The 24,186-nt window shown below is 37.9% G+C and overlaps 3 protein-coding genes and 1 non-coding gene across 4 annotated transcripts; all 4 read right to left on the bottom strand.

The window, feature by feature from the left end:
* Positions 1-2,533: 2,533 nt before the first annotated feature.
* Positions 2,534-3,549, bottom strand: LOC134842253 (splicing factor C9orf78 homolog). Its single transcript, XM_063858517.1, has one exon. It carries the CDS (start codon positions 3,546-3,548, stop codon positions 2,793-2,795), a length of 756 nt encoding a protein of 251 aa, XP_063714587.1. The 5' UTR covers position 3,549; the 3' UTR covers positions 2,534-2,792.
* A 115-nt stretch (positions 3,550-3,664) lies between these two features.
* Positions 3,665-12,090, bottom strand: LOC134842622 (uncharacterized). Its single transcript, XM_063859047.1, has 5 exons — positions 11,695-12,090; positions 8,659-9,233; positions 5,743-6,037; positions 4,852-5,458; positions 3,665-4,506 (listed from the first exon to the last, which is right to left on the bottom strand). Exons 1-5 carry the CDS (start codon positions 11,996-11,998, stop codon positions 3,822-3,824), a joined length of 2,466 nt encoding a protein of 821 aa, XP_063715117.1. The 5' UTR covers positions 11,999-12,090; the 3' UTR covers positions 3,665-3,821.
* Positions 12,091-12,296: 206 nt separating this feature from the next.
* Positions 12,297-17,656, bottom strand: LOC134842029 (krev interaction trapped protein 1-like). The gene is made up of 5 exons (XM_063858174.1): positions 17,331-17,656; positions 16,876-16,990; positions 15,626-16,026; positions 14,376-14,656; positions 12,297-13,035 (listed from the first exon to the last, which is right to left on the bottom strand). Exons 1-5 carry the CDS (start codon positions 17,640-17,642, stop codon positions 12,429-12,431), a joined length of 1,716 nt encoding a protein of 571 aa, XP_063714244.1. The 5' UTR covers positions 17,643-17,656; the 3' UTR covers positions 12,297-12,428.
* Positions 13,547-13,618, bottom strand: Trnap-ugg (transfer RNA proline (anticodon UGG)). Its single transcript has one exon. It is a non-coding gene; the product is annotated as a tRNA-Pro (tRNA).
* Positions 17,657-24,186: the final 6,530 nt, after the last annotated feature.

The raw sequence follows: 24,186 nt of genomic DNA, 5'->3' as shown, positions 1-24,186 counted from the left end.
CATTGCAGGCGAAGCTATAAACAATTTCAGTTTCACAGCTCAGCAGTTTTTGTGACCTTGAGATGTGACCTTGTTGTGCACGCGTGCTTTGTAATGTCTGTCTTGATACGCCAGAACAGCCAGTCGAATGAAGCCTAGGGTGAAACACATTATGCCCATGATTCCAAAAGCTCGTTCGAATCCCCAATTGGCCCCAATGTATCCTCCGAACAGGGGTCCCAACAGACCACTGAGGTATTCTGCCCCGCCCAGAAAAGAAGCTATCGCTCCTGACACTGCGATGTTTTCAGGAAACCCGTGCACTATGGCAGCATGTCTCATTTCTTCGGCTGTGAGCACCAGATGTGATGAAAAGGCGAAAGCCGAAACGAAGAGTGAAAAGACATGGAGAGTTAAGTTCTGAGGAAGAGTACACAGCCAGGGATCTGGGCCTTCGAGCATGGCCGAAGTGCCTAGGAGGAACAAGGAGCCGATCAGAGATGTCTTCCGTCCAGCGAGTGTTTTCCCAATGATGCCAAAGAAAGTAGAGCCAAATGCCATGGCAATGAATGGCGCACACGAAACTAGCCCAATGTAAATAGCTTCTAGTCCGAAAATGTTTTTTAGAAAGGGCGAGTGAAGTGGACCGTGAGCTGCTAGTCCAGCGAACACACATACCTGAGATAGAAGTGCCAGAAAAATTTCCGGAACTTTGCATAGAGATATTGCAACGTCCCATTTTCCCTGATCTTTGCTGAGGTTTATATTTAACGAATTGGTCGAAGCTGAAAGATATTGGGCTGTTTTAAGAGGGTTTCTGGTGTCTAGAAACTCTTCTGTTGGCTCAACCGAAGGCGAGCTGTTCTTTGGCATCAGAAAGAATACTGGAATCATTATAAGCAGAGAAATGATGCCAGTTACAAGACAAGATAGAAAGAGAACTGGTTTGACAAAGTAGACAGCATATCCTATGAATATACTGACTATACACGCAACAGTGTAAGCGATGCCTGCGTACATTTTCAAAGTGGCTACTTCTTTTTTGAACTCCCACATAATGACAGTGTTTACTGCTACAGTCACGACTGCTGAGAGCGATCCACGCAGAATAGCGGAGACGAAATTGCCGATGTTGAACATCGTTTTTGGTAGAAATCCGATGACTCCAAATATAATAGCTATGATCCCGAGTACGATGGCGCTGATGTTCAGGAGTCGATATGAGGCGACTTCAGCCGGAAATATTTTTGAGAAGTTGACGGTGAGGTATCCGCACACAGCCCATGAAGCGAGGTTCTGCATGAAGATCCACCAGCCGACCCAGACTCCTCCAATTCCCTTGTTGGCTGCGTCCAGAGCAACAACAGTGCCATACCATATGATGTTGAACCTCTCCGAGAATGTGCCAAGCACTATGGCCAACACAAAACTCCTATGTCTGGAGTCATAAGGCATCTAACACCTGAAAATATAATGAATTACATAATTTTCACACACCATAGAATAAAACAGGGTAGCAACAGAATTTCAAGAAAAGCAAGAGATTTGACAGGTTTGAGTTGAAACAAAAACTCACTATACAATCCAAAGAGAGAAAAAAAGAAGTTAACTAAAAAAATCAAACTTGCTAACGAGAAACATCGATTTTATTTCTAAGATATCTGACCATAAAAATTGTACTTCAGCAAAATTGGATCGAAGCAAAGACAACAATTATTAACAAACGAAAGACGGAACGAAAACAATACAAACGACAACTGAAGTTTCGAGACAATTTTGTCAAAAATGTTATTTCTATCATCCAATATTCGTCTGAATAGGAAATGTTCGGCCATGTTTTCCTCGAATTATAAAAATTCATGCCTCGAAGTCAATGAGCAACTTCGAAAACCAGAAGATCACGAAGCGTGAAGTTACATAACAAAACAAGGATAGCCAGTTGCTGTACAAGTACCACACAACCTTCCGATCACATTTAAAAAACCGCAAAAATTGTTTTTTTTTTTCAAATTAGTGTCGTTTTTGCGCGTGGTGTGATGAGAGAGCCGTACGACCGTTCATGAATTAAACATAATCGACGGTAGTTGTTTTTGTGAAATGAATAATCACACAAAAACGAAAAAAAAATCAACATTTTCTAATTTTTTGCCAAGTAGACGCTAAATGAAACTTTCAAAACTCGTTATCCTAGAGTAAAACTAAGTTTTCACAACTTGAATAGAAATTTTTTATAAGACTTCTTCGCTCGCTTCATCGCTCGAAATTAGACAATAAAAAATTCAGACCGGATTTTTCTCGGAGGTATTTTCGAACGTCGGGATAAACTATTTCAAATCAATGTTTGTCTCAATACGCCCACGTCAGCACTTAGGAGCTTCACCAGATAATCGTTACAATAAGAAGCGGTTTCGACCACAAATAAAGCAGAACATTTTGATAGCTCAAAAACACTCGGACCGGACATCCTTCGTTTTTCCAATAGAAACAAGATTCGCTTCAGAAAAATTTCAGAAACAAAAACGTAGTTTTCTCAAAGACATCTCTAAAACTTGAAAAAGCGGCAAATAGGATTTTAATTTAGTTAAATATACAAACTGCGTAAGCATCTGTGCAATGAAGCAATAAACGGCAAAAAACGGAGCTAAAAGTTATCATACAACTTCGTTCGAAAAGTTTGCTCAATCTCTCGCCTGGAACAGTCGTTTCATTGACTACCTTTCAGCTCAGCTAACTCGACAATTCCACAAACGCTTTCTTCATGTCAGCCATTTTTCTTTCAAGGTATTCGAGGTTGGATCATAAGGATGGTTGATTCATTTGCTCACCGATGGCTTGGCTAAATTGTCGCTTTTCTTCAAATTAGTAGGTGCATGAGGAACCAAAGACTTGAAGACACCCTCACCGTCCCAACGATTATGCTGTACAAAATTTACAGTCACATTATTAGGCACAAAACCTTTCACATTATACGTTTCATCTTGCAAATTAACACCTTTATTCAGACGCGCTTCTTCTCGCAATTTCTGTTTGACCTTTTCAGTGGCTTCGATGTTTCGGATCTTATTCGTGATGCCCAGATCCACTTCCGGGATCCCCTCCAACATCTGCTGCGACATCATGTCGTCACCCTTCACAGCCGAATGCACATTCAGATGATCGGGTAATTCGAACAAATTTTTCTCAGGGTTATTTTTAGTAGGAGATGTATCCACATTCTCGCCTCGATGTTTTTTCAGCTCTGTTTCAATGAACTTCAACATTTCTCGGTCCATGTCCCCCTTTTGACTTTCGGCTAAAAAGTTTGTTTTTAGATCAATCAAACCCCCTTTTGTCTGACTATCATTGGAGTTTGACTCCGCCTTTCCCCCCACTGTACTGGAGGTGTCTTTACTGACATCTGCGACGATCCCTCGAGGTCTCTTCCGCAGCTCTTTGAGCTGTTTAGCTAAATTGATAGCCTCGTTTGTAACTGCAGAACCATCTTCGACATCGCCTGATTTCGGACTCTCCTCCTCGCTCTCAGATGAAGCAGTCCTTTTACGGAAGTTGCGACACCTTTTTGGAGGCATTGTATCTGAAAAAAAGTTCGATTTAAATCACAATAATTATTACACAAGTTCTAAGCTTTGATCTTAAGCTTCGCTTGTTCAAGAAAAATACTTTAAAAAAGTCAACTGCGATTTGAATCTCTGTGTAAAATTATTTTAATATAATTCATTATTTTAATATTTTTATTCTTTAGAGAAAACGATAGAATAATCGGAAGGGCGGTGTGTTCTTTTATGGCAAGTGATTAATGATACTATCTAGTCAAATTAACAGCATATTAGTAACAATTAAAATTAGGACACAAAGTTAGCCCTAGTGGATACATTATATGCACTGTTACTTCGGTTCGTCGTGTCTGATTTGTGGGGGATAGAGGAATCTTCTCTGGAAATCAATCTGTCCAGCGACCCAGATAGTCGTTTACTTCCGTGGTTAATCCATGCCTGGGCTACTCTTCTCGAGTTACCTGCAACCCTGTTCATGGACGCGGAGCCATCACGACGTGCCACCTGTCGCACGTGACCAAAGCGGTCCGGAAGAATAGGCCGCACACTTGAACTTGTGTGACCTCTAACTGCAGCTATGCTTGTGGACAGTCCAGCTGTCGTAAGTGACGATGACAGTTGGCTACCTGAAGGATACATGTTCTGGTATGAGGCCACTCCTCCTCTAGTACCACCGTCCATTTCCATGCTGCTATCCAGTGACTGTGGACTATTGTCATTGTTCCCTCCCATTTCACTCCTCTGCTGTTGGTAGCTCCCTCCCCCTCGCACCCGTGCCCAAGGTGAAAATCGTGCAGCGTCAGACCTGTGTTGGGGGTGATCATTTATTTGCACCATGTAGCTGCGTCCTCTGCTCTGAGCCATAATGTCGGACGTTCCATTGGCGATAATTCTTCCAAAGCCGCTACGCGGAGGCCGGTTGAGGTTAAAGCTATTTTGAGGCTCAAAAGCAGCGGCTAAGGAGACTGTTGGCCTAAAAATCAATATTGACAAAATAATTTTGCACGAAACCAATTGAAGCAACATTACGCAAAGCTCTGATCGCATTAACCTCCGTATAAGCCTTTTAAACGGGTTAAAACTAAGTTTCATTATTTTGGTTCCTCCAAAAGACAGTTTTTTGGAATGCCCTAATTGCATGAAAAAAAAACTCTGCAAGCCAAAGAAGGCGTCAAATCGAAAAAAAAGCAAAAACAAACAGCGCTATTAACTAGCTTCTTGTTAAAAAAACTACCGAAGACACAGTTCCTCTCCACTATCAATGGGAACAATCAGAGCTTACAAATTATAGATAAAACATCATATCTCTTGCACATACCGCAATTCCTGTTCACTGGCTGATTTTTTCTGATTAGCCAATCGCTGAAAATATTCTGCATTCGAATCAAGAGGACCAGCATTAGCTTTTTGATCCGACACACTTCGCTTCGAAAACTCATTTCCGATAGCAGAATGCTCAGCTTGTACACGTTCTGTGTTAGCTAGATATAAGTTTTGGTTCTCATCCGCCAAGAAAGGATGATGATGATTCTGCTCCGCTGATTGATTCTGCAGGGCTTGAAAGTTACTATATGCTGTGTGGAAGACTGCATTGGCAGCCGCCGGCTCACTATGGAAGGATCGTGCAGGAGCGGCAGATCTACTTCTAACGTGCTCTCTCATCTGAACTCTAGCTTCTAGTTCTGCACATTTAGCTCTTAGCAGATTGTTCTCTTCGATACAAACAGAAGAATTAGCTTCTATCAGTTGAGCAGCTGTTTGTACTCTCTGTAGAGCAGCGAAAGACACTTCTTGTCTCTTTTGTAGTTCTGCTTTTTCCTCGCTCAGCAGTCGGATGTCACTTTTCAAGGAGGCTACCTGCTCCATGGCTTCGCCATACCTCTCGAAAACAGACTGCAGCAAAGCCGCATTTCGCTCTTCTATGCCTGAAAACATGAATTGATACCTATTCCAAAATACCTAACAATTCGACTCAGAACAGAAAATCGAGGTTAACTAAGACGATCTTATAACTATCAACTTGGAATTTGTATGTTCACAGGTTGTTTAGATTTCTCGAGTTTCGCGCACGTGAAAAATTTTTGTCCCGCATCTAAAACCCTTAGCAAAAAAACCCTATTTATTAGTCTAGATCCAATTAGTGACACTCAGTTAGATTTCGCGTAATCAGCCCTTTTTTTGAAAGTTTGTTATACCTAAACATACGTACGTTTTAGCACCTTCAGTTCCACTGATTGCAATCGTCTCGATCTCAAGTAGAGTTCGTGGTTACCGGAAAACACATACATAATTTGCCTCACGTCCGATCTTTTAGGCGCCCAAACAACCAGTTGGTTACTGCTATTGCCACACGGAATCGGAGGCTCCGAAGAGTCTCGCGGCACCTTGGATTTCTTGCTTCCACTTGAGGACGCACTCCGATTGGATAGTCGATTCGACTTCTGCAGCAGGTACACAAGGTCTCCTTCAATTCCTGGTTGCAGAAGCAGTGTCAGCTTACAATCCTGTGAACATAAATATAATGAACAAACAACCTAAAAAACAACCAACAAAAATAGCCAACAGACAATTGGAAAAGAGTCAATGAACGCAAGTAAACAGAAAAAATACAAATAAATGGCCTTAAAGCTCTTTGAAATTCTAGAACATTACATGATTGACAATTTTGTTGATAAAATTAACCCACTTTGAAAAAAATGGATCGAAAGGTAAAAATTTAATTTCGCTGGGAAATCTGAAAACTAAATTCCACTTTCGAAATTAGAAGTCGATCACGTTTTTGACGGCATTCATACTTTTGCTGTTCAATAGTGGAGATTGCCTTCAATTAAACAAAAAAATTGAACTGAAATTGCTAAGAAATGAAAACTCAAACCACGAAAAGTGAATTTGAGCCTACCAAATTTCAAAACTTTTCCCGAAAAAAAAAAAGAATCATCACGACCTATAAAAGAGTCTGAACTACGTTCAACAACTCTTAAAATATAAATATCAAAGGGAAGTAAAAACAACAAATAAATGGCCTTAAAACTCTTTGAAATTCTAGAACATTACATGATTGACAATTTTGTTGATAAAATTAACCCACTTTGAAAAAAATGGATCGAAAGGTAAAAATTTAATTTCGCTGGGAAATCTGAAAACTAAATTCCACTTTCGAAATTAGAAGTCGATCACGTTTTTGACGGCATTCATACTTTTGCTGTTCAATTGTGGAGATTGCCTTCAATTAAACAAAAAAATTGAACTGAAATTGCTAAGAAATGAAAACTCAAACCACGAAAAGTGAATTTGAGCCTACCAAATTTCAAAACTTTTCCCGAAAAAAAAAAGAATCATCACGACCTATAAAAGAGTCTGAACTACGTTCAACAACTCTTAAAATATAAATATTAAAGGGAAGTAAAAACAACAAATCGATAAATATTTTAAAAAAGGGGTGCCCGTAAGGTTCGACCGAACACGAAATTTGTACCTATAAGGCAAGTTTAATAATTTTATCTAACGAAACAATTTATTCATTTCAATAGTTTTCAAAATTCGTAAAAAGGTATTCGGCGGCATTACACCATCATTCACATTAAAACTTTTTTCTTTTGCGCTGAGAAACGTCTAAAAACAGGTAAAACCTAATGACTATCTCCCAGACTGGGTTCTTTTGCTATTATTATTTATAAAAATTAATTTAGTGAATATGGACCTATACAAGAAACAATTTATTTTTATTATGATTAAATCTGAGACGTTACCTCTATGCGATCTGGGTACTGAATACGTCAAATCGCATGAATATAGTATGAATTAACGCATATTGGATCGAAAAAATAAAGATGAAAAGAAAACGAAAACAAAACCTCAAAAATTTATTGAAATCAATATTACCTGCACTATAAAAAATTCACATAAGACATTCAACAATGACAAAAACAGCTTAACTTTCAAAAGAATCAGTGCTGCTGGAACTAATTCGACACACGATAGTCAGAAAAAAAAACACTCTGATTATTTTTATGGATTTATGCACAAGCAAAAAGATTTCTCCCTCAATTCAATATCAGCTTTTTAAAGGACACGCTCCGATTATAAAAACCAAACTACAGATCCAGCCCGCTATCAAACATAGGGTCTTTGTCTTTCCAATCGTTGACGTTACCTATACGCAAAATGGGAAGAATCAGTCAACAAAGTTGAATTTACGTGTACAGGCAAAATCATCCCTGAGAAAATCATCCCAGATAATTACCCCAAAGAATTAGAAAAATGCCGACAAAAAAACTTTAGCCAAAATCGTCCATAAGATGTCAAAATCATTCAAAGCCAAAAACAATATAGTGCATTAGGTTTAACAGCTTATAATCAATCAATATGGTACTTCAAAGTTGCGCCCCCTCCAAAAGCAATCAAGAAGATAAAGTTTTTACAAAACAAATTAAACAGAGCCCGTAAGGTTCGATTTATGTAATCTCTTGGATAATTTGAAGATGATAGACAAAATGTTTTTGGGCCACTTGAAAAAGAGTCAATAAACGCAAGGAAACAGAAAAGAAAACACTGAATTCTTTTTGAAAAAACTTCGAAGAAAAAAACATACTACTTTTACGCTATTTGAATTTCAAGAAAAAATTATTATTGATACTTTTTTTTGATGAAGTTAACCCAATTTGAGAAAACTTGATCAGTAGGCAAATTTTTTTTCGTTGAGAAAACTAAACATTAAATCCACTCCTGAAACTAGAAGTCGTTCCCATTTTTCCGAGCCATTTGACTTTCGTATTTGGAACAAAACTTTCAGCAGTTGAATTTGAAGTGCATATGGACCTAAAAGTATTCATAAATGCTTCGATAAATATGAATGCACATCTGTAATTATTAGAGAATTTTAAAACTTTTCCCAAAAAAAAACAAAAAATCACCAAGACAGACATAAGAGTATTCACTACACGTTCATGCCTCGTAAAAACCAACTGAAAAAATCCGAAAAAAACGATACGTCATAGAGTAAAAAAACTCAGAGAAAAAATACAGCTGGGGCTTTCATTTTATTGAGCGATTTCTTTTATTGTCTGCTAACACAGTTCTTTATTTTCATGAAAATTCGACTGCTCGATCGAAACCCTCGATTCACCTTATAAGATATGGATTTTATGTTGCTCCAGGCTAGATCAACCACCGCACTTGAGATATTTCCGACACCTGTTAGACGATACAAGGCCACGCCTGCGGAACACACGGACAACTTCAGTTTATCAGCTTGCTTCGAGCTGACACTGAAGAAACTTCTCCCATACGCTGCCAAACTCTCTGCCCGAGACAAGTATGTCCGTTTCAACTCAAGCGAACTTTTCCCGAGCAGACCATTGTACAACTCGGCTATCTTAGCGGTAGTATTTTCATCGTCTGAGTACGCTTGCGGCAACACATTCTGTTTTACAGACTTGAGATGTTTCAGCCCATCTCGGAAAGGAAATAAAACAGCAAGAGACAAGGCAGCTAGATCGTGAACAAGATTGACTGGTAGTTTGATCCTGCCGGTTGTGATTTGTTTTGTTACGTCACTATAAACAAAGTCTATACTCGATGTTTGAATTATTTCTCCATTCTTTTCCGGGAAGAAATGGGTCGATAGCTTCAAAGTTTCTCTCCCGCTACCGACTAAATCGATGAACTTTCTCTCTTTCGGCAACAAGCTGTCCGTTCCATCTAAACAATTGAAAATTTGCAGCTAACACAATCATACAAATTTGGTCCTTACAGATTAAAATCTTCCAACAGGCGTTGAAAAAACTTTTAAATGGCTCTGATGCTCTGAATATTTTGTTTAAATCCAAGTTGCAAGTTGCATTTAGCTACAGGCTAGCACTGCTATCTCTTCTCAAACTCAAGAGAATTGATTTTATAGAAGACTTCTGTTTTTTATATATATAAAATTTTTTAATGAAACTAGCACGAAAACATTCACCATGAACACAACTACTCGAATGCCAGATAGGTGGACAGTATAATATTAAATCATGACTTGACACTGACTACAGACGGGCAAACAGAGAACTTACGGTATAAACTCCGGCTGCTGAAAGGTAAACAAAGTCAATTATTAAATTCTGTCACAAGATTTTATTGAAAGAACTTAAACATTGCACTTCGCCAACGCAAACAAAAATGATACTAGTTTACTTGTTTGATCCCGTGGCAAAACTAGTTTATATGATTGGTCCCGCCAGGGGCGGATCTAGGATTTTCTCGAGGGGGGGGCGGCGGATTTTCAAAAAATTTTGACGACCTTTTTTTTTTTAGGTCGACCAAATTGATTTTTATTTTTCGCGCTCTCGCAAAGCACTGTTTTGCCCCTATTTTGGCAAAATTTTCTGCGCCACAGGCAAATTTTTGAAAAAACAGTCAAAAAAGCCGTTTTTGGGCACTTTTTGAAAAATTTTTACAAAAAAATGCGTTTTTTTGGCGCGCGCTCCCCCTCAAAAATAGCATATATTGGATTTCTGAAAATGTATCAAAGGGGGGACCCTTTGGGTCGGCAGGGGGTCAAATCCCTGAGGTCCCACCCCCCCCCCCCCCCCCCCCTAAATCCGCCCCTGGGTCCCGCCTATTTCCTAAAAACCAAATGCTAGCATGGGATTCGAACCTGATTCGAAACAACGCCTTGCAATCACACTGCAAGCAAAACTTCAGCAAAAAACGTCATATTAGAGCGTTAAACTGCAAAAATAGGTTAAGAAGCTATCAAAGATTTTGACGCCTACGTATTATGATATAATTATAATTTTGAAAGGATGTAGAGAAAAAAAACTTCTTTCTTCTCCGTTCTAAAGGCTTCGAGCCTCCTTCATATATGTTAAGAGTATAATGTTTCGCCAATTGTTCTTTAAGCTCGTGCTGTCTTTCAGCCACCAAAAAGCAGATTAAACACATGCTGATAAAAACAGATACTAAAACTGAGCAATAATTTGTTGAGAATATGTTTATTTGATTTAGTTTGTAAAAAATTAACTTGTGATACAGCACAAGCGTTTGCCTGATTAATTGAATGACAAGAGATATTTTCTAGGCATCAAGCAAACTATGGCGCTAATACCAAACAACTCAACATTAAAAAAGGGGAAAAAGAATTTTAAGAGAGGCGAAGCTGCAGTGAAATCAGAAAATGTAGAAATAAGCCTCGAATAAGCAAAACTTTAGCTTTCGGCTGGATTCTGATCAGCGACCTCCCATTTAGGTCACGTCCTTTCTTCTCAGCCACGGACGCACACTAGCAACAAACACTAGTCACCAATACAGCAGATAACAGATGCTATGAAAATTTCAATGCTTCAGTAGATCGTGATTATAGTAAAAGTGCCACCAAATGAGCTTTTTCATTTGCGAGTTTGGAAAAAAGCAGAGTCGTACTAATACCCTACGCTCACAAGCTCGTTTGTGCAAATAAAAAGTGACTGTTTGCTTCTAGAAAAACATGAGAATTCAAAAGCTTAATAGAAAAAGGGGATCTACTTAACAATCGCCAACACTATGGTATTTACTTAAAAAATTGCCACCCCAATAAATAAAAGCAGTTAATTAGAACTAGAGCGTTTTGCTGCCCTGATTGGTCGAAAATCCGACTAACTTAACCTACTTAACAATTGCCCCCCCCCCCTTCCCCTTGTTGAAAGGTGGCAATTGTTAAGTAGATCCGAAAGAGGTAACACACCGAACAAGTAAGCTAATTCGAGCGAACAAATGAAGAATCATTTGACTGACGTATTTTTAATGAACCTGAACGAATTTGAGAAAAAGTATTTGATGAAACCGTTTAGATTTAAAAAAAATTGGATCAAAAGGTATTTTTTTATTCAGCTGGAAATTCTGAAAAGTAAAAACCACATTCAAAACTACAAAAATTTTTGCTCAATTTGCACTACTGCTATTGGAGAGCGTAAATTGCATTCGATTCGGCAAATGAAATTATAGTCAACGAAAAAAGCACGCCCCATAGGAGTAAACGGAAAAAATTACGCTCATTATCACACGTTCATAATTAAGCAGAAATAATAAGCTTATTATGCTCATTATGACGTTCATAATAAGCAAAATTCCCTGCACTTATAGACCATGAAAAAGTTACGCTCTGTTATGTAATAAGAGTGTAATACTTGAGGAGCATACAAACCTTCGGCTGACGCGGTCAAACCAAAAAACCAGGTCTCTTGGATTCCGATTGCAAAACAAGCTGCCTCAACTACGTCTGAAACTAGCGCAAACTTTGGCGACACAATCTGCACGTCGATCACTTCTGCTAAATGGGGCACCACTATTGGAATAGTGAGCTGATGGTGCACATTGTCTCCTCCAATCAGCGCTATCGGAGATCCCTTTGGAGTCGGCCACGCACTGAGGGAGTTCTCTGATAGGCACACGGTGGACTTAGCGCCAAAGCATCGCCTGTCCTTGTCGAAGGCAAAACTGTCACCCATAGAACAAGACCACGATTCTAGCCGAGATTCAAGTCTCTTAGCAAAAATGATAATTGAAATTACAAGTGAGCACGTATACACTACATTGCACTTGAACTGAAATGAAAGCAAATGCGTATAGATTGCGGTTAACGCCTGTTTATGTCGAAGACGAAAATAGCACGACCGATCTGTTCCTGGAAATTAATCAGAGCCGATATACGTTATACCTTGCCAAATATCGAATAATCAAAATTCTAACACAAAAAAAATAAGTTATTCAAAAAATGAGATTAAGTAATTTTAAATTTTACTGACAATAAAATTTGGTGCATTGATATATGCGTATAAGTCGAATTCACAGTTCATTCCTACTATACTGCTCGTCTTTTGTAAACAAGCAAAAACTATTAGCAAACAGCACCGCAACGCAACAATAAACCACTCAAGTTTAGAACATTCTGACATTTAAGTCCGGACTGGTAGCGGCAACTTCACTCATGGGTCCATCAGTCCGCACAGATAGGGGAGACAGCTTCCTTGCTCTTTCACCTTCCTTCCCTGACCTCCTATTGGCTAATGTGTTGACCAATGAAACAATCAGTTTCGCGTGAAGAGATGTTATGGACAGAGGCGCGAAGGGGTTCTTGGCTCCTTGTACGGCCGAAACTGTGAACGAATGTTGTATTGAGTCACTACTACTATTACTGTTGGCGAAACTGGCAGATTTTTCTTTATTCAATTCAATATTAAACAGCTCAAAAGGATAACTGAATCTTAATTCAGATTGAGGTGAGTTGGGTTTTGTAATAACGTGCAGACCATTGGCGTTCACAGCTATAAGAGAGTTGAATCCTTTGGCGGTGACTCCGTGGAAAAATGAGCTGCCATAAGTGATCGATTTTCGAGCTATCGTTCTGAATTTTTCTTGTAATAAATGGCGGTGCGAGGCATCTCGTATTTCCTCTAAGTTTTGTTTCACATTCGCTTTGACCTTCTTTACGAATTTTCTGCAGCTCGTTTTCCGATGCGAAATTATTTTAACAAGATCGGGACTCCTGAAACAACAGATATGAACCATCATTCGAACATATAATAAGTGACAATATATTCGGCCGAATCTGAGGCTCTTTTTCCTTATTTACGAAGACCAAATATGGTTGTCATAGCCTAATTAGTTAGATGTCAATTTTCATAACAATCAGTTGGTGGGAACAGTAATTTGACTTGGGCTCTTTTTCCTTCCCCCCCCCCCACCTCACTCAATTATGAATTTTATGGTCTAACGAGTGGTTTTACAAGGTTAACTATGAAGACAAAATATGTTTGTCATGGCCTAATTCATTAGCATGTCATTTTTCATGACAATCGGACAAAGTGAACAGTAACTTCGAGTATAAAAATTTGCAGGTGGGGGGGGGGGAGGAAGAAGAGCCATGACTTGTAAAAATTTGCAGGTGGGAACAAGAGGAAAAGAGCCGAATCTGATAACACCCAACTTTTGAATATCTACCTACGCTTTTTTTTTACACAGTGCGAAAATGTCGAAGATTGGAATAGAAAATTTTTGGGGACAGCCGGGGATTGAACCCGGGGCCTCTCGCACCCAAAGCGAGAATCATACCACTAGACCACTGTCCCTTGGTATGCTCAGCTGATGATTTTATGCTTATCTAAAAATCCAAAATAGATGGCCTGAAACGCTACCATTTTACGTTCTTTTTATTAAATTTAGCCAAAAAGAACTCAATTTACGTCAAAATCAAATGCGTCACAGCTCGGCGTATTTTGCGATCAGAGCAAACAACATTTGCCATCTTTGATTTGTAAAACGCACAAGGCACGTTTCTGAATCACATTTTAAGGCCAACCATCCAAAACAAAGCGCTATAATTTAACATCCTGATGGAAGGGTTCTTTCGATCCCTCTGAGGCTCTTCTATCGTTTCTCAATCTTCGATTATGTCTTAACCAGGAGCGGAGCTAGGATTATATGAAAAAAAAACGGTCCAAAAACGAAGTTTTTAGGCACTTTTTGGAAGGCTTTGACCAAATCGCGTTACTTCGGTGCGCGCTTCCCAAGGGTAACACGCGTTAAAATGATGCTTTACTTGAGAGGAAACGGTAGAAGACCCCCCAAACATTAGGCTATAAAATGGGCGGGGAGGGGCAGGGTAAGAGAAGCCTGGGGTCTTTTCTGTTATACGGCCCAAAAAAAAACATTATTTTTTGCTATATTGAGCATGACGCTCGACTCTGATTGGCTGAAATTCATATCAGAGAGTAGAAATCTCAGAGTTTTCAGTAAAAAAGAAACCCAATTAGTAGCAGTTTGCTAATTTGGACCATATGGCAGAAAAGACTGAAGCGTGAAAAGATGTTGATGTTTGTGACTTACTCGCAGTGTATCTGCTGGGGCTTGACGTCATAAATGAGGGCTAGAATGGTGGACAGTTGGACTGCTGTGGCCTCGCTCACTACACAACACCTGCTGAGGTAATGAGTCCTGGCTTGATGGAAGAGGAAGGAGACGCACTGGGGTTCAGTCTGGACCGCGTCCATCTCTGCAACTACTCTGATGTCTCTGGTCAGCGCCAACAGGGGGCCATTTGTTAGGGGAGAGATGACTTGGTTTTCACTTGCATTGCTCCCGACCATCTTGCTCCAGTTCTTCAGAACCTAAAAAGCACGTTACATTTGAAATTTCAGTAGAAACTATCATAAAACTCATAGAACACTGCACCCCGAGGCATAAATATTTCAGAAAACCCAGAATGTCATGAGCAGAGCAAACTGATAGTGATTGCTTAACTTTTTCTGGAGATGAATCCAGCTATACTCATCGTTCTTAACCTTTAGGGGGGAAAAACTAGGAAAATATTTTGTGTATTAATTTTGAACAATAAGGACATGTTCATTTTGAGCAAAAATGAACTTGTGAATTGAATTTTTCCAACATTACCGATGGTTTAACTATAAATCATGAAAGGGAAATTGGGAGGAGACTGTTGATCAATTACTATTATGAGTCGTGAATTATATCTACTTTAAAAAAAATAGCCAATCGAAGATTGGAAAAGAGAAATGAACGCAAGTAAACAAAAAAACACTGACTTAGCTAAAAAAAAAAATCTCAATTTTCGAATTTCAAAGAAAAAAATAGATGCCCTTTAAGCTCTTTGAAATTTTAGAACAATTTATGATTGGCGCTTTTTTGATATCATTAACTCATCTTGAGAAAACTGGATCAACAGGTAAAGTTTTTATTCCGCTGGAAATCTAAAAACAAAATTCCTCTTTCGAAACTAGAAATTGTTTACGTTTTATGCGCCATTTCCACGTTCGTATTTGGAGAGTGCTATTTACGTCTTTTTCAATGGATGAATTCCAATTGAACTCAAAAAGTGCATTGTACCTAAGTGCATCAATATTTTAAGACTTTTCCTTAAAAAAAATCAGCAAGACCTATATAAGAATCTTCACTACGTTCATTACTCTTAAAAAATTAAGATTTGAGTAATTTGACAATAAAGATGAAAACTGCAGATCAGCTGCTTATTATAAAACTTGTTTGTGATACACATTATCTTGATAAATTTCTTCTTTTCATTATTTTAGAAACACTTGCATATCTAGAGTTGCACATACGTGAAGCGGTTTGATTTCTGGCCTCAGTTGAATGGTCAAAGCATCTGACGTCACACTCAGAGCAAACATCAGCGAAGTCTGGGATGTCAGGTTCAGCTGTGTCAGAATATGTCCAGCTGTCGTGTTACTTCCAGACTCCAAAACGACACACTTCTCACTTCCGTCTGGCATCAAAACAGACAATGTCATCGGATCCCTTTCCGCATGTGCCTTCAGGTACCGCTGACATAGATTTAGACTTTCACCCGTTGGCCCAGCGAAGCTTTGACTGGATTTGCAGAGGTCAAGAGGCGACCTTTGACTTTTGTCTCTGGCCTTGTGATCGATGTCACCGATTTCTAGGAGGGTTTTCACAACCATATGATGGCCCCTGCCACATGCGAAATGTAAGGGCGTATAACCTAAAACAAGTCCAACAATCAGAGCCAAGAAAAGCTTCGAGGATTCGTCTTTTAAGTAAACAAAGTAAGAAATTGCAATGCAACGTAAGCGTCGCATTGCAAGCTAGCGAATAAAAAATGAGGCAGAAATCGCCAAGTCGAAAAAACATTACGGAAAAATGTTTTTGACAAAACTAAAAATTCAATCAGATAATAACAAGCGTAAAGAAAAAACAGCCGAGAAACACACACTAGCATTGAATAAGCTTTTAGTATTTTAGTATCATTTACCGAGCAGGCGCACAATACTTAAGACTCGCAGAGCCGAAAATAAAAAAATTCTACAAAAAATTGTTGTCACGAAAAAATTTTGAGCGAGTAAGTTTAACAACTTGAAACCTGAATTAATTTTACCGTCCAATATTTTACCGTTCAAGATTTTTTGCCTTTAAAACGATAAAACTAATTCAGAGTTCGAGTTGATAAATTGACAAGATAACAAGACAACGACTGTCAATAAGATTTCTTTTAATGAAAAACCCATGTATTGGAATTGAGGCCGAGAAAAAATAAGCAGGAAAACCAAAATACGATAGCTCATTTTTCCCAGGAAAAATCAATTCTAAACATACTGAAAAAAAAACAAGGTACGACCGGCATTCGAACTCAGCATGGCATAGGAGAGCAAATGCATCACCGCTTGCACGAGTTGGAAAAAGCACGTTTCTTACAGACTTGTAAAATTGTTTACAGGAAAAAACAGTTCCCAATTTCAAGACACTTGCTCATAATCAGTCAGATTCTGATAGGCTAGTCGTTGACAATTACCACCAATTTAGTATTAAAACTGAATAAGGGAATTATGCTTACCGAGATCAGTGGCTGCATTCGGCTGGATGTCACTCTGGCTCAGCAGCAGCTTCACAACTTCGTCATGACCCTGCCAGCTGGCATAGTGCAGAGCTGTCCATGAGTTCCAGTCTTGCTACACAGAAACAATAGCCCGTTACCAAGTACACAATCAAAACACATTTCTTCTTCTCGCAATAAGCTGACCTGAAACTGCGGAAGATCATACAAAAGAATCTTCAATTTTCTCATTATCAATATTATCAACTCTCAGTATTTACAATTTTAATAGTATTAATTCGCAAGCGTATGATACAAACTCGCCGTCCTTAGCAGGCTCAAATAATGCGAGCTGTAACTCAGGTTATTTTAATCCATGGACCCTTTCCAAATTCAGGAAAAAAAAGTTGAACAAAAAACAAATTTCATTGCTTTAAAGCCAAATGTGCAAAAACACAATAGAAAAGGAAATTTACCTTGTTTACATTTACAGCTCCTCTCAATAAATCCCTAACTGCATTCACATCCCCACACGACGATTTATACAGCAGAGGCATACTCTCCCTCCACCCATGATACATGTCCATGTCCATACTGGCGGCACTGCCACTGGAACATGACATCTTCGTGTAGTCTGGCACCACACCCGCACTCATCAGGTGTTTCCAAGGAGACTCGATGTACATATCCACTCGGTCACACACACTCTGAGAGTAGTTCACAACTGGGTTGAAGATCACCAAGTTCTCCCCACACTCGCCTATCTTCATGTCCAAAGAGTGAATCATGAACGAACTGAAAAAACGATCTTCTCACAAACTAACTACATCTTGCCACAGAATAAAAAGTTTCCAAGTTCACAGAATAAAAAGTTTGCTTGTTCATCAAGTCTCTCTGGTGTGATAAGCCCAATAAGTTAAAATGAGAAATGAAAATATAGTTCCCTTATTCCCAGTTTGGGACTCCCAACTAGCATCCGCTGACAACTTTAAGGATAGACAAGAAATACAATTGTCATGCTTCATCATCAATTTATCAACAATCGATACTTAAATTGATACAATGTCAACGGTTGAAACGTTTAGAAAAACTAAAATATCGAAAAAAAAGTACGAACAATGTTCTACACAGAAGCTGAAATTCAAAAATATGACTGAATCTGAGTTTTATAACACAAGAGGTTCGACATCAAACAGTTTGTATGGAATTGTGTAGCAGCTAATTCAAAACAAGGTCTCATTCCTGAAAATATTTCATGCTCAAACTGATTAGCACTAGCTTTAAAACCAGAGTATTTCCGACAATTTTCAAGAAACATTATTTTTTTGACTCAATTGAATCTTTTTCAGTCGCAGAGCTGCTAAAAATACCAGCCTATAGCCAGAATGTCAAAAATAATTGAAAAGCTTGCAAGTACCCAAACTAAACTGTTCTCAATCTATACTTGACACTTGATCCAAATGAATCAGGCTACCGGTAATATCAATCTAGAGAAACGTGATTATTTCGAACATTGATTTTTTTTTGTTGAAACTAGACATAAATAAGATAGTGATTATGATAAGAAGCGATATTTCTACAGCTTTTGACACAATTGACTTCAATATTCTCCACAAGAGACTTCAAACTCAGTTCAACGTCAAAAGATTAAGCCTTTTACGGAAATTATTTTATCTGAAAGATCGAAAGCAGCGCGTCAAACTATATGCCGGTTTGTCCAATGAAACATTTGTAAAAAAAAAGTTCTAGAAAGATCGAGTTCAAGTCCCATTAATTTCATAACCCACAAAGAACTTAACGCCACATGGCAGATTTTCTCTAAAATGTATGAACTAAAATATCAGTAATACGCAGATGACAGAAATGATAAGTTGTCTTCCTCTGAAGATCTTACAGAAAGAATCCAAAACATAGTTTTATAAACAAATCAACAGAGCAGCTCTAAAAATTGGTGTCAAGACTATTTGCCCCAGAACAACTGGCCCTATGCCAACTTGCCCCATACTAAATTGCGTTACATGAAAACTTGTCCCATGCCAACTTGCCTCATATGACAACTTGTCCTATGCCGTTTTGTCCCACAATTAACACTTCTAGGTAATTATTTGAGGTTCAAATCAATTAATGTTTAAGACCAGCAAGTGCTAATGGTAAACTAAACTCGTTTTGAGATAACAAGGGAAACTGACTCAAAACTGTTTGAATTGAGCCTCAAATATCATCTAAGCCACAATTTTTGTCAATTAAACGCAAAATTTTGACGATAATCCGCAATTAACGCTCTTGAAACTGAAAAAAACACTAATATTTTTATTCTGTGTCATTGTTTAAATCTTTTCTGTGCAAACATACAGCTTAACTAATATGAGTCAAATTACGTGGGGAATATCTCAACGAAACAAATGAACGCTGATTATCGACGGACACGACTTCGCGAAAAAGCAAACAACAAAAACAACTGAAAACTGGAGATGCGCAAGATACAGTTCCCAAAAGTGCCCAATGCTCGCTGTAACAGCTGGAGATGAAGGGAATTCTTTGATATCCTCGTAGAACATAATGTCGCTGAACAATTAACCTTGAAGCAAAATGCGGATTCTTTAAAACATGCGAGGAATCAAAATGAATTCAAAGCTTGCATGAACAAATTGAAAGCCGCAAAATTTCAACGCAATTTTTATGTAGAGTTAACCAATTCAAACGATTGATTGCCGATTTTGTAAGCTCACTTGGCACAGATGTTAGTGCACATAACTCTTCGTCAATTTAACTTGAAAACATGAAAACGAAAAAGGGCAGGTACTGCCCCTGATTCAAAATACTAAAAAATAGTGATAAAAAAATACAAGTCGGTGCTCCAGTCCCAAAAATAACTTTAGCGAGAAGTACACAACGATGTGAAAGATCGAGCAAATGACACTACTGGCTAGGGAACTGTATCGAGCCAGAGCCGATGCTTTAAAAAACAGACTCCAGGTACCAGCCGCAATTTGCATAGTCATGAGCGAAGCTGCATTTTGCAAACGCAAGCGATAAAGCGGGAAAAAACTCTAAAATAATCCAAAAATGAATGAAAAATTAGAACCAAAATTGTGCAGGAACAGAACAGAAAAATGTCGAAAAAACAACAAAAATCCAAATGCTTGTCTCGGATGAAGTTCAATTTGAGGGGAACAAATCAGCAACACAATCGCTGGTGTTAAACAAGTTTTCAGACAATATAATGAGCGGCAATTCAGCCGAAAACAGATTGCCAAAAAAAATGAAGGCTTAACTTTCCACAAAAAAAAGAACTTGAAGAAATTTTCTCTAAAATGTATGAACTAAAATATCAGTAATACGCAGATGACAGAAATGATAAGTTGTCTTCCTCTGAAGATCTTACAGAAAGAATACAAAACATAGTTTTATAAACAAATCAACAGAGCAGCTCTAAAAATTGGTGTCAAGACTATTTGCCCCAGAACAACTGGCCCTATGCCAACTTGCCCCATACTAAATTGCCATACATGAAAACTTGTCCCATGCCAACTTGCCTCATATGACAACTTGTCCTATGCCGTTTTGTCCCACAATTAACACTTCTAGGTAATTATTTGAGGTTCAAATCAATTAATGTTTAAGACCAGCAAGTGCTAATGGTAAACTAAACTCGTTTTGAGATAACAAGGGAAACTGACTCAAAACTGTTTGAATTGAGCCTCAAATATCATCTAAGCCACAATTTTTGTCAATTAAACGCAAAATTTTGACGATAATCCGCAATTAACGCTCTTGAAACAGAAAAAAACACTAATATTTTTATTCTGTGTCATTGTTTAAATCTTTTCTGTGCAAACATACAGCTTAACTAATATGAGTCAAATTACGTGGGGAATATCTCAACGAAACAAATGAACGCTGATTATCGACGGACACGACTTCGCGAAAAAGCAAACAACAAAAACAACTGAAAACTGGAGATGCGCAAGATACAGTTCCCAAAAGTGCCCAATGCTCGCTGTAACAGCTGGAGATGAAGGGAATTCTTTGATATCCTCGTAGAACATAATGTCGCTGAACAATTAACCTTGAAGCAAAATGCGGATTCTTTAAAACATGCGAGGAATCAAAATGAATTCAAAGCTTGCATGAACAAATTGAAAGCCGCAAAATTTCAACGCAATTTTTATGTAGAGTTAACCAATTCAAACGATTGATTGCCGATTTTGTAAGCTCACTTGGCACAGATGTTAGTGCACATAACTCTTCGTCAATTTAACTTGAAAACATGAAAACGAAAAAGGGCAGGTACTGCCCCTGATTCAAAATACTAAAAAATAGTGATAAAAAAATACAAGTCGGTGCTCCAGTCCCAAAAATAACTTTAGCGAGAAGTACACAACGATGTGAAAGATCGAGCAAATGACACTACTGGCTAGGGAACTGTATCGAGCCAGAGCCGATGCTTTAAAAAACAGACTCCAGGTACCAGCCGCAATTTGCATAGTCATGAGCGAAGCTGCATTTTGCAAACGCAAGCGATAAAACGGGAAAAAACTCTAAAATAATCCAAAAATGAATGAAAAATTAGAACCAAAATTGTGCAGGAACAGAACAGAAAAATGTCGAAAAAACAACAAAAATCCAAATGCTTGTCTCGGATGAAGTTCAATTTGAGGGGAACAAATCAGCAACACAATCGCTGGTGTTAAACAAGTTTTCAGACAATATAATGAGCGGCAATTCAGCCGAAAACAGATTGCCAAAAAAAATGAAGGCTTAACTTTCCACAAAAAAAAGAACTTGAAGAAATTCTAAAAAACTATGAAACCTCTAAAACAAATCCAATGACATCAAACTTATCAATTTCGAATTTGATACACAACGTTAAGAGAGCTGGATCACAACAAAAAAGAAAAATGCCCCAACGGGAAACAAAAATAAACACGAAAATTTTAATTTTCTCCATAATTGCAGCCAGAAAAACCACACTACTGAATCTGGCGCGACAGAAAATAAAATATTCAACAAAAAAATATTAAAGGTTCGAAATATTCACGTTTATCTAGATTGATTTTACCGGTATCCTGATTCAATTTTCTCCACAATTTCAGCCAGAAAAACCACACTCCTGAATCTGGCGCGACACTCGCCACATATCTTCGTAGACAAAACAGTCAAGTCAAAAAAAATTTGACACAAGAAAACAACTTGAATCGATTTCAGATAAATCAATCAATCCTTAAACACATCAATAGATTTAAACTAAAACTAATTTCGCGCAATTTTCGAATTAAAAAATCAGGTACATTGCATTCGAAAAAACCTACATGCAAAACTTTTTATAATCTAAAAAAAATATTTTGTAACTAAAAAATTTGGCGTGTACAAAAACCAGGAAACCATGAGCTTTACCTATCCTCTTTAAGGCAAGGAAAAAAAGTACTTGAAAAATCCACCAAAAATAACAAAAAAAAACAACCGGCAAGTAAGCCGACAAAAAGTTGTGAAATCTGAAAGATTTGTGCGCTCCAGAGGTGAGCATAAAACTTGTGTTTTCCTTGAAATAAAAAATGACAAGAAAAAATTCATGCAGAATAAAGCTTTTAAGATTAGTAAAACTACAAACAGCAAAAGTAAATCAAAACACTAAAAGCGACTACAAAGTTAAATTTTGCACCGCAAAAAAAAATCGGATGCGAATCCAGGACAATTTCTTTACCAGGCGTATTCGTTACCTCTAGACTAAGTAGGCAGCAGTCGCAAAGAAATTTGAATTTATTATGAACCGAACCTAAATTTACCATTTCTTTCTTAGACCATTATGTGAGCACAGTTATTTACGGAGAAAAAGGTCTAGTACCCGATTGCAATAACCTTGCTGATCGCAAGGGCCATGAAAGGCAATCTCAGTGAAACCACGTGAAGCAATCAAACCCTCACAACCGAAGCCAAAAACATTCTCTCAGAAAATATTCCGAATATCGTAATTGCAATTGACAATCGACTCGAACAATTCTATGCATGATATATCTGTAAGTGTTATTTATCGAATTCTCCGCGTCGATTGTCAATGAAAATTTCATCATTAAAACCTTTTCCCAGAAAACATTTTCGGCTTTGATTGTGAGGGTTTCATTGTTTCGCGTGGTTTCACAATCAGCAAGGGTATTGTAATCGTGTACTAGACTTTTTGAGGGGCAATTTTAAGTGCTTCAGATAAACATGAAAGACATCAATGACTGCACATTTTTGTTATAAGACGAAACTTACTTTAACGATGAACTTGGTCTTCGCTCTATTATATGCCAATTTTCAAATAATCTCCCTGAAGTGAAATCAACGCCTGAGTATACTACTCAAATTTCCTCAATCTCATAATCAAACCGTAAACCACGCTATAGGCGCCAAAACATCAGTAGTAACAACTTTCAGGAGCAATGGTCACCATAATTAACAACCTTTCAACCATGTGCACAGTTCTCAGTGATAAATTAAGGAAACCTTCAATAAAATCGCCTGGTAATTGTTTAAGTAGTATATCTTATGATTTTCAATTAGTGAAAGTGAACCAATTGTTCGAACTGGAGAAACATTAAAAAGTATTACAGAAGATTAAGTAATGCAAGATGCGTTAAGAAGGACAATACCCCGAATACGCATTACAACTTTGGATGTATGTGATGTTATGATTTTTGCGCTTTAAAAACTAGAGTTAAAAGAGTTTATCAAAACACTTTCACGCTCACTCTCTTCAATCAAATAGTAAGAAAACTGAACTTATCGTTATCAGTAACTAAGTATTCTGGAGCAGTTGTAGACCAGTTTTTAACGGGTGCCGGAGATCAAGCCGACGGGACTTGAAGCCGAATCGTATAGTGAGGGACTTCAAGCCGAATATTTTGTCAAAAAGTTATGATTAATTTGAAAACTGTTTTGAAGAATTTCTCAGTTTCATCAGCTTGCTTAACAAGTTATTGGCTTTTTTATTATTTTTGAGCCTCTAATTGATGTTTTGGGAATATGAAAAATTAAAACATTGTTCATGGGGTTTTTCATGTGTATAATTTATGCATTTCAAAATCCGGCTGATCTAACTTTCTGATGCCACTCTTAAGTGGTGCATTGTCATGAAGAACGCTTATGATAAACTAAACTTGCCTTTTTTTTCAAAATAAACATTTTAATGATAGAAATTTAGCGTTTTTAGGTGCTTGTAATTATTAAATTTCGGCTTGAAGTCCCTTCGGCTTGTTGTTCTAGACCCGTTTATAACGGTTAAGTAGCAGTATATTTAGACAACCGCGTATTCAGACACGTCAGTATTTAGACAAATACTGTTTTAACCAA

The sequence above is a fragment of the Symsagittifera roscoffensis genome, chromosome 3 (genome assembly GCF_963678635.1).
Source record: "Symsagittifera roscoffensis chromosome 3, txSymRosc1.1, whole genome shotgun sequence".
NCBI lineage: Eukaryota > Metazoa > Xenacoelomorpha > Acoela > Convolutidae > Symsagittifera > Symsagittifera roscoffensis.
Note: the sequence above shows the minus strand (reverse complement) of the source record. Positions and strands in the feature narration are given on the sequence as shown.

Coding starts and splice junctions, on each gene's coding strand:
- LOC134842253 (XM_063858517.1), bottom strand. CDS start 3,548: ATGCCTCCAAAAAGGTGTCGCAACTTCCGTAAAAGGACTGCTTCATCT.
- LOC134842622 (XM_063859047.1), bottom strand. CDS start 11,998: ATGGGTGACAGTTTTGCCTTCGACAAGGACAGGCGATGCTTTGGCGCT. Junction 6,038..8,658: donor TAAAATCCATATCTTATAAG/GTGAATCGAGGG, acceptor TTATGTTCACAG/GATTGTAAGCTGACACTGCT. Junction 5,459..5,742: donor GGAACTGAAGGTGCTAAAAC/GTACGTATGTTT, acceptor TCATGTTTTCAG/GCATAGAAGAGCGAAATGCG.
- LOC134842029 (XM_063858174.1), bottom strand. CDS start 17,642: ATGATTCACTCTTTGGACATGAAGATAGGCGAGTGTGGGGAGAACTTG. Junction 16,027..16,875: donor GAATGCAGCCACTGATCTCG/GTAAGCATAATT, acceptor GACTTGTTTTAG/GTTATACGCCCTTACATTTC. Junction 13,036..14,375: donor CCCCAGCAGATACACTGCGA/GTAAGTCACAAA, acceptor CTGTTGTTTCAG/GAGTCCCGATCTTGTTAAAA.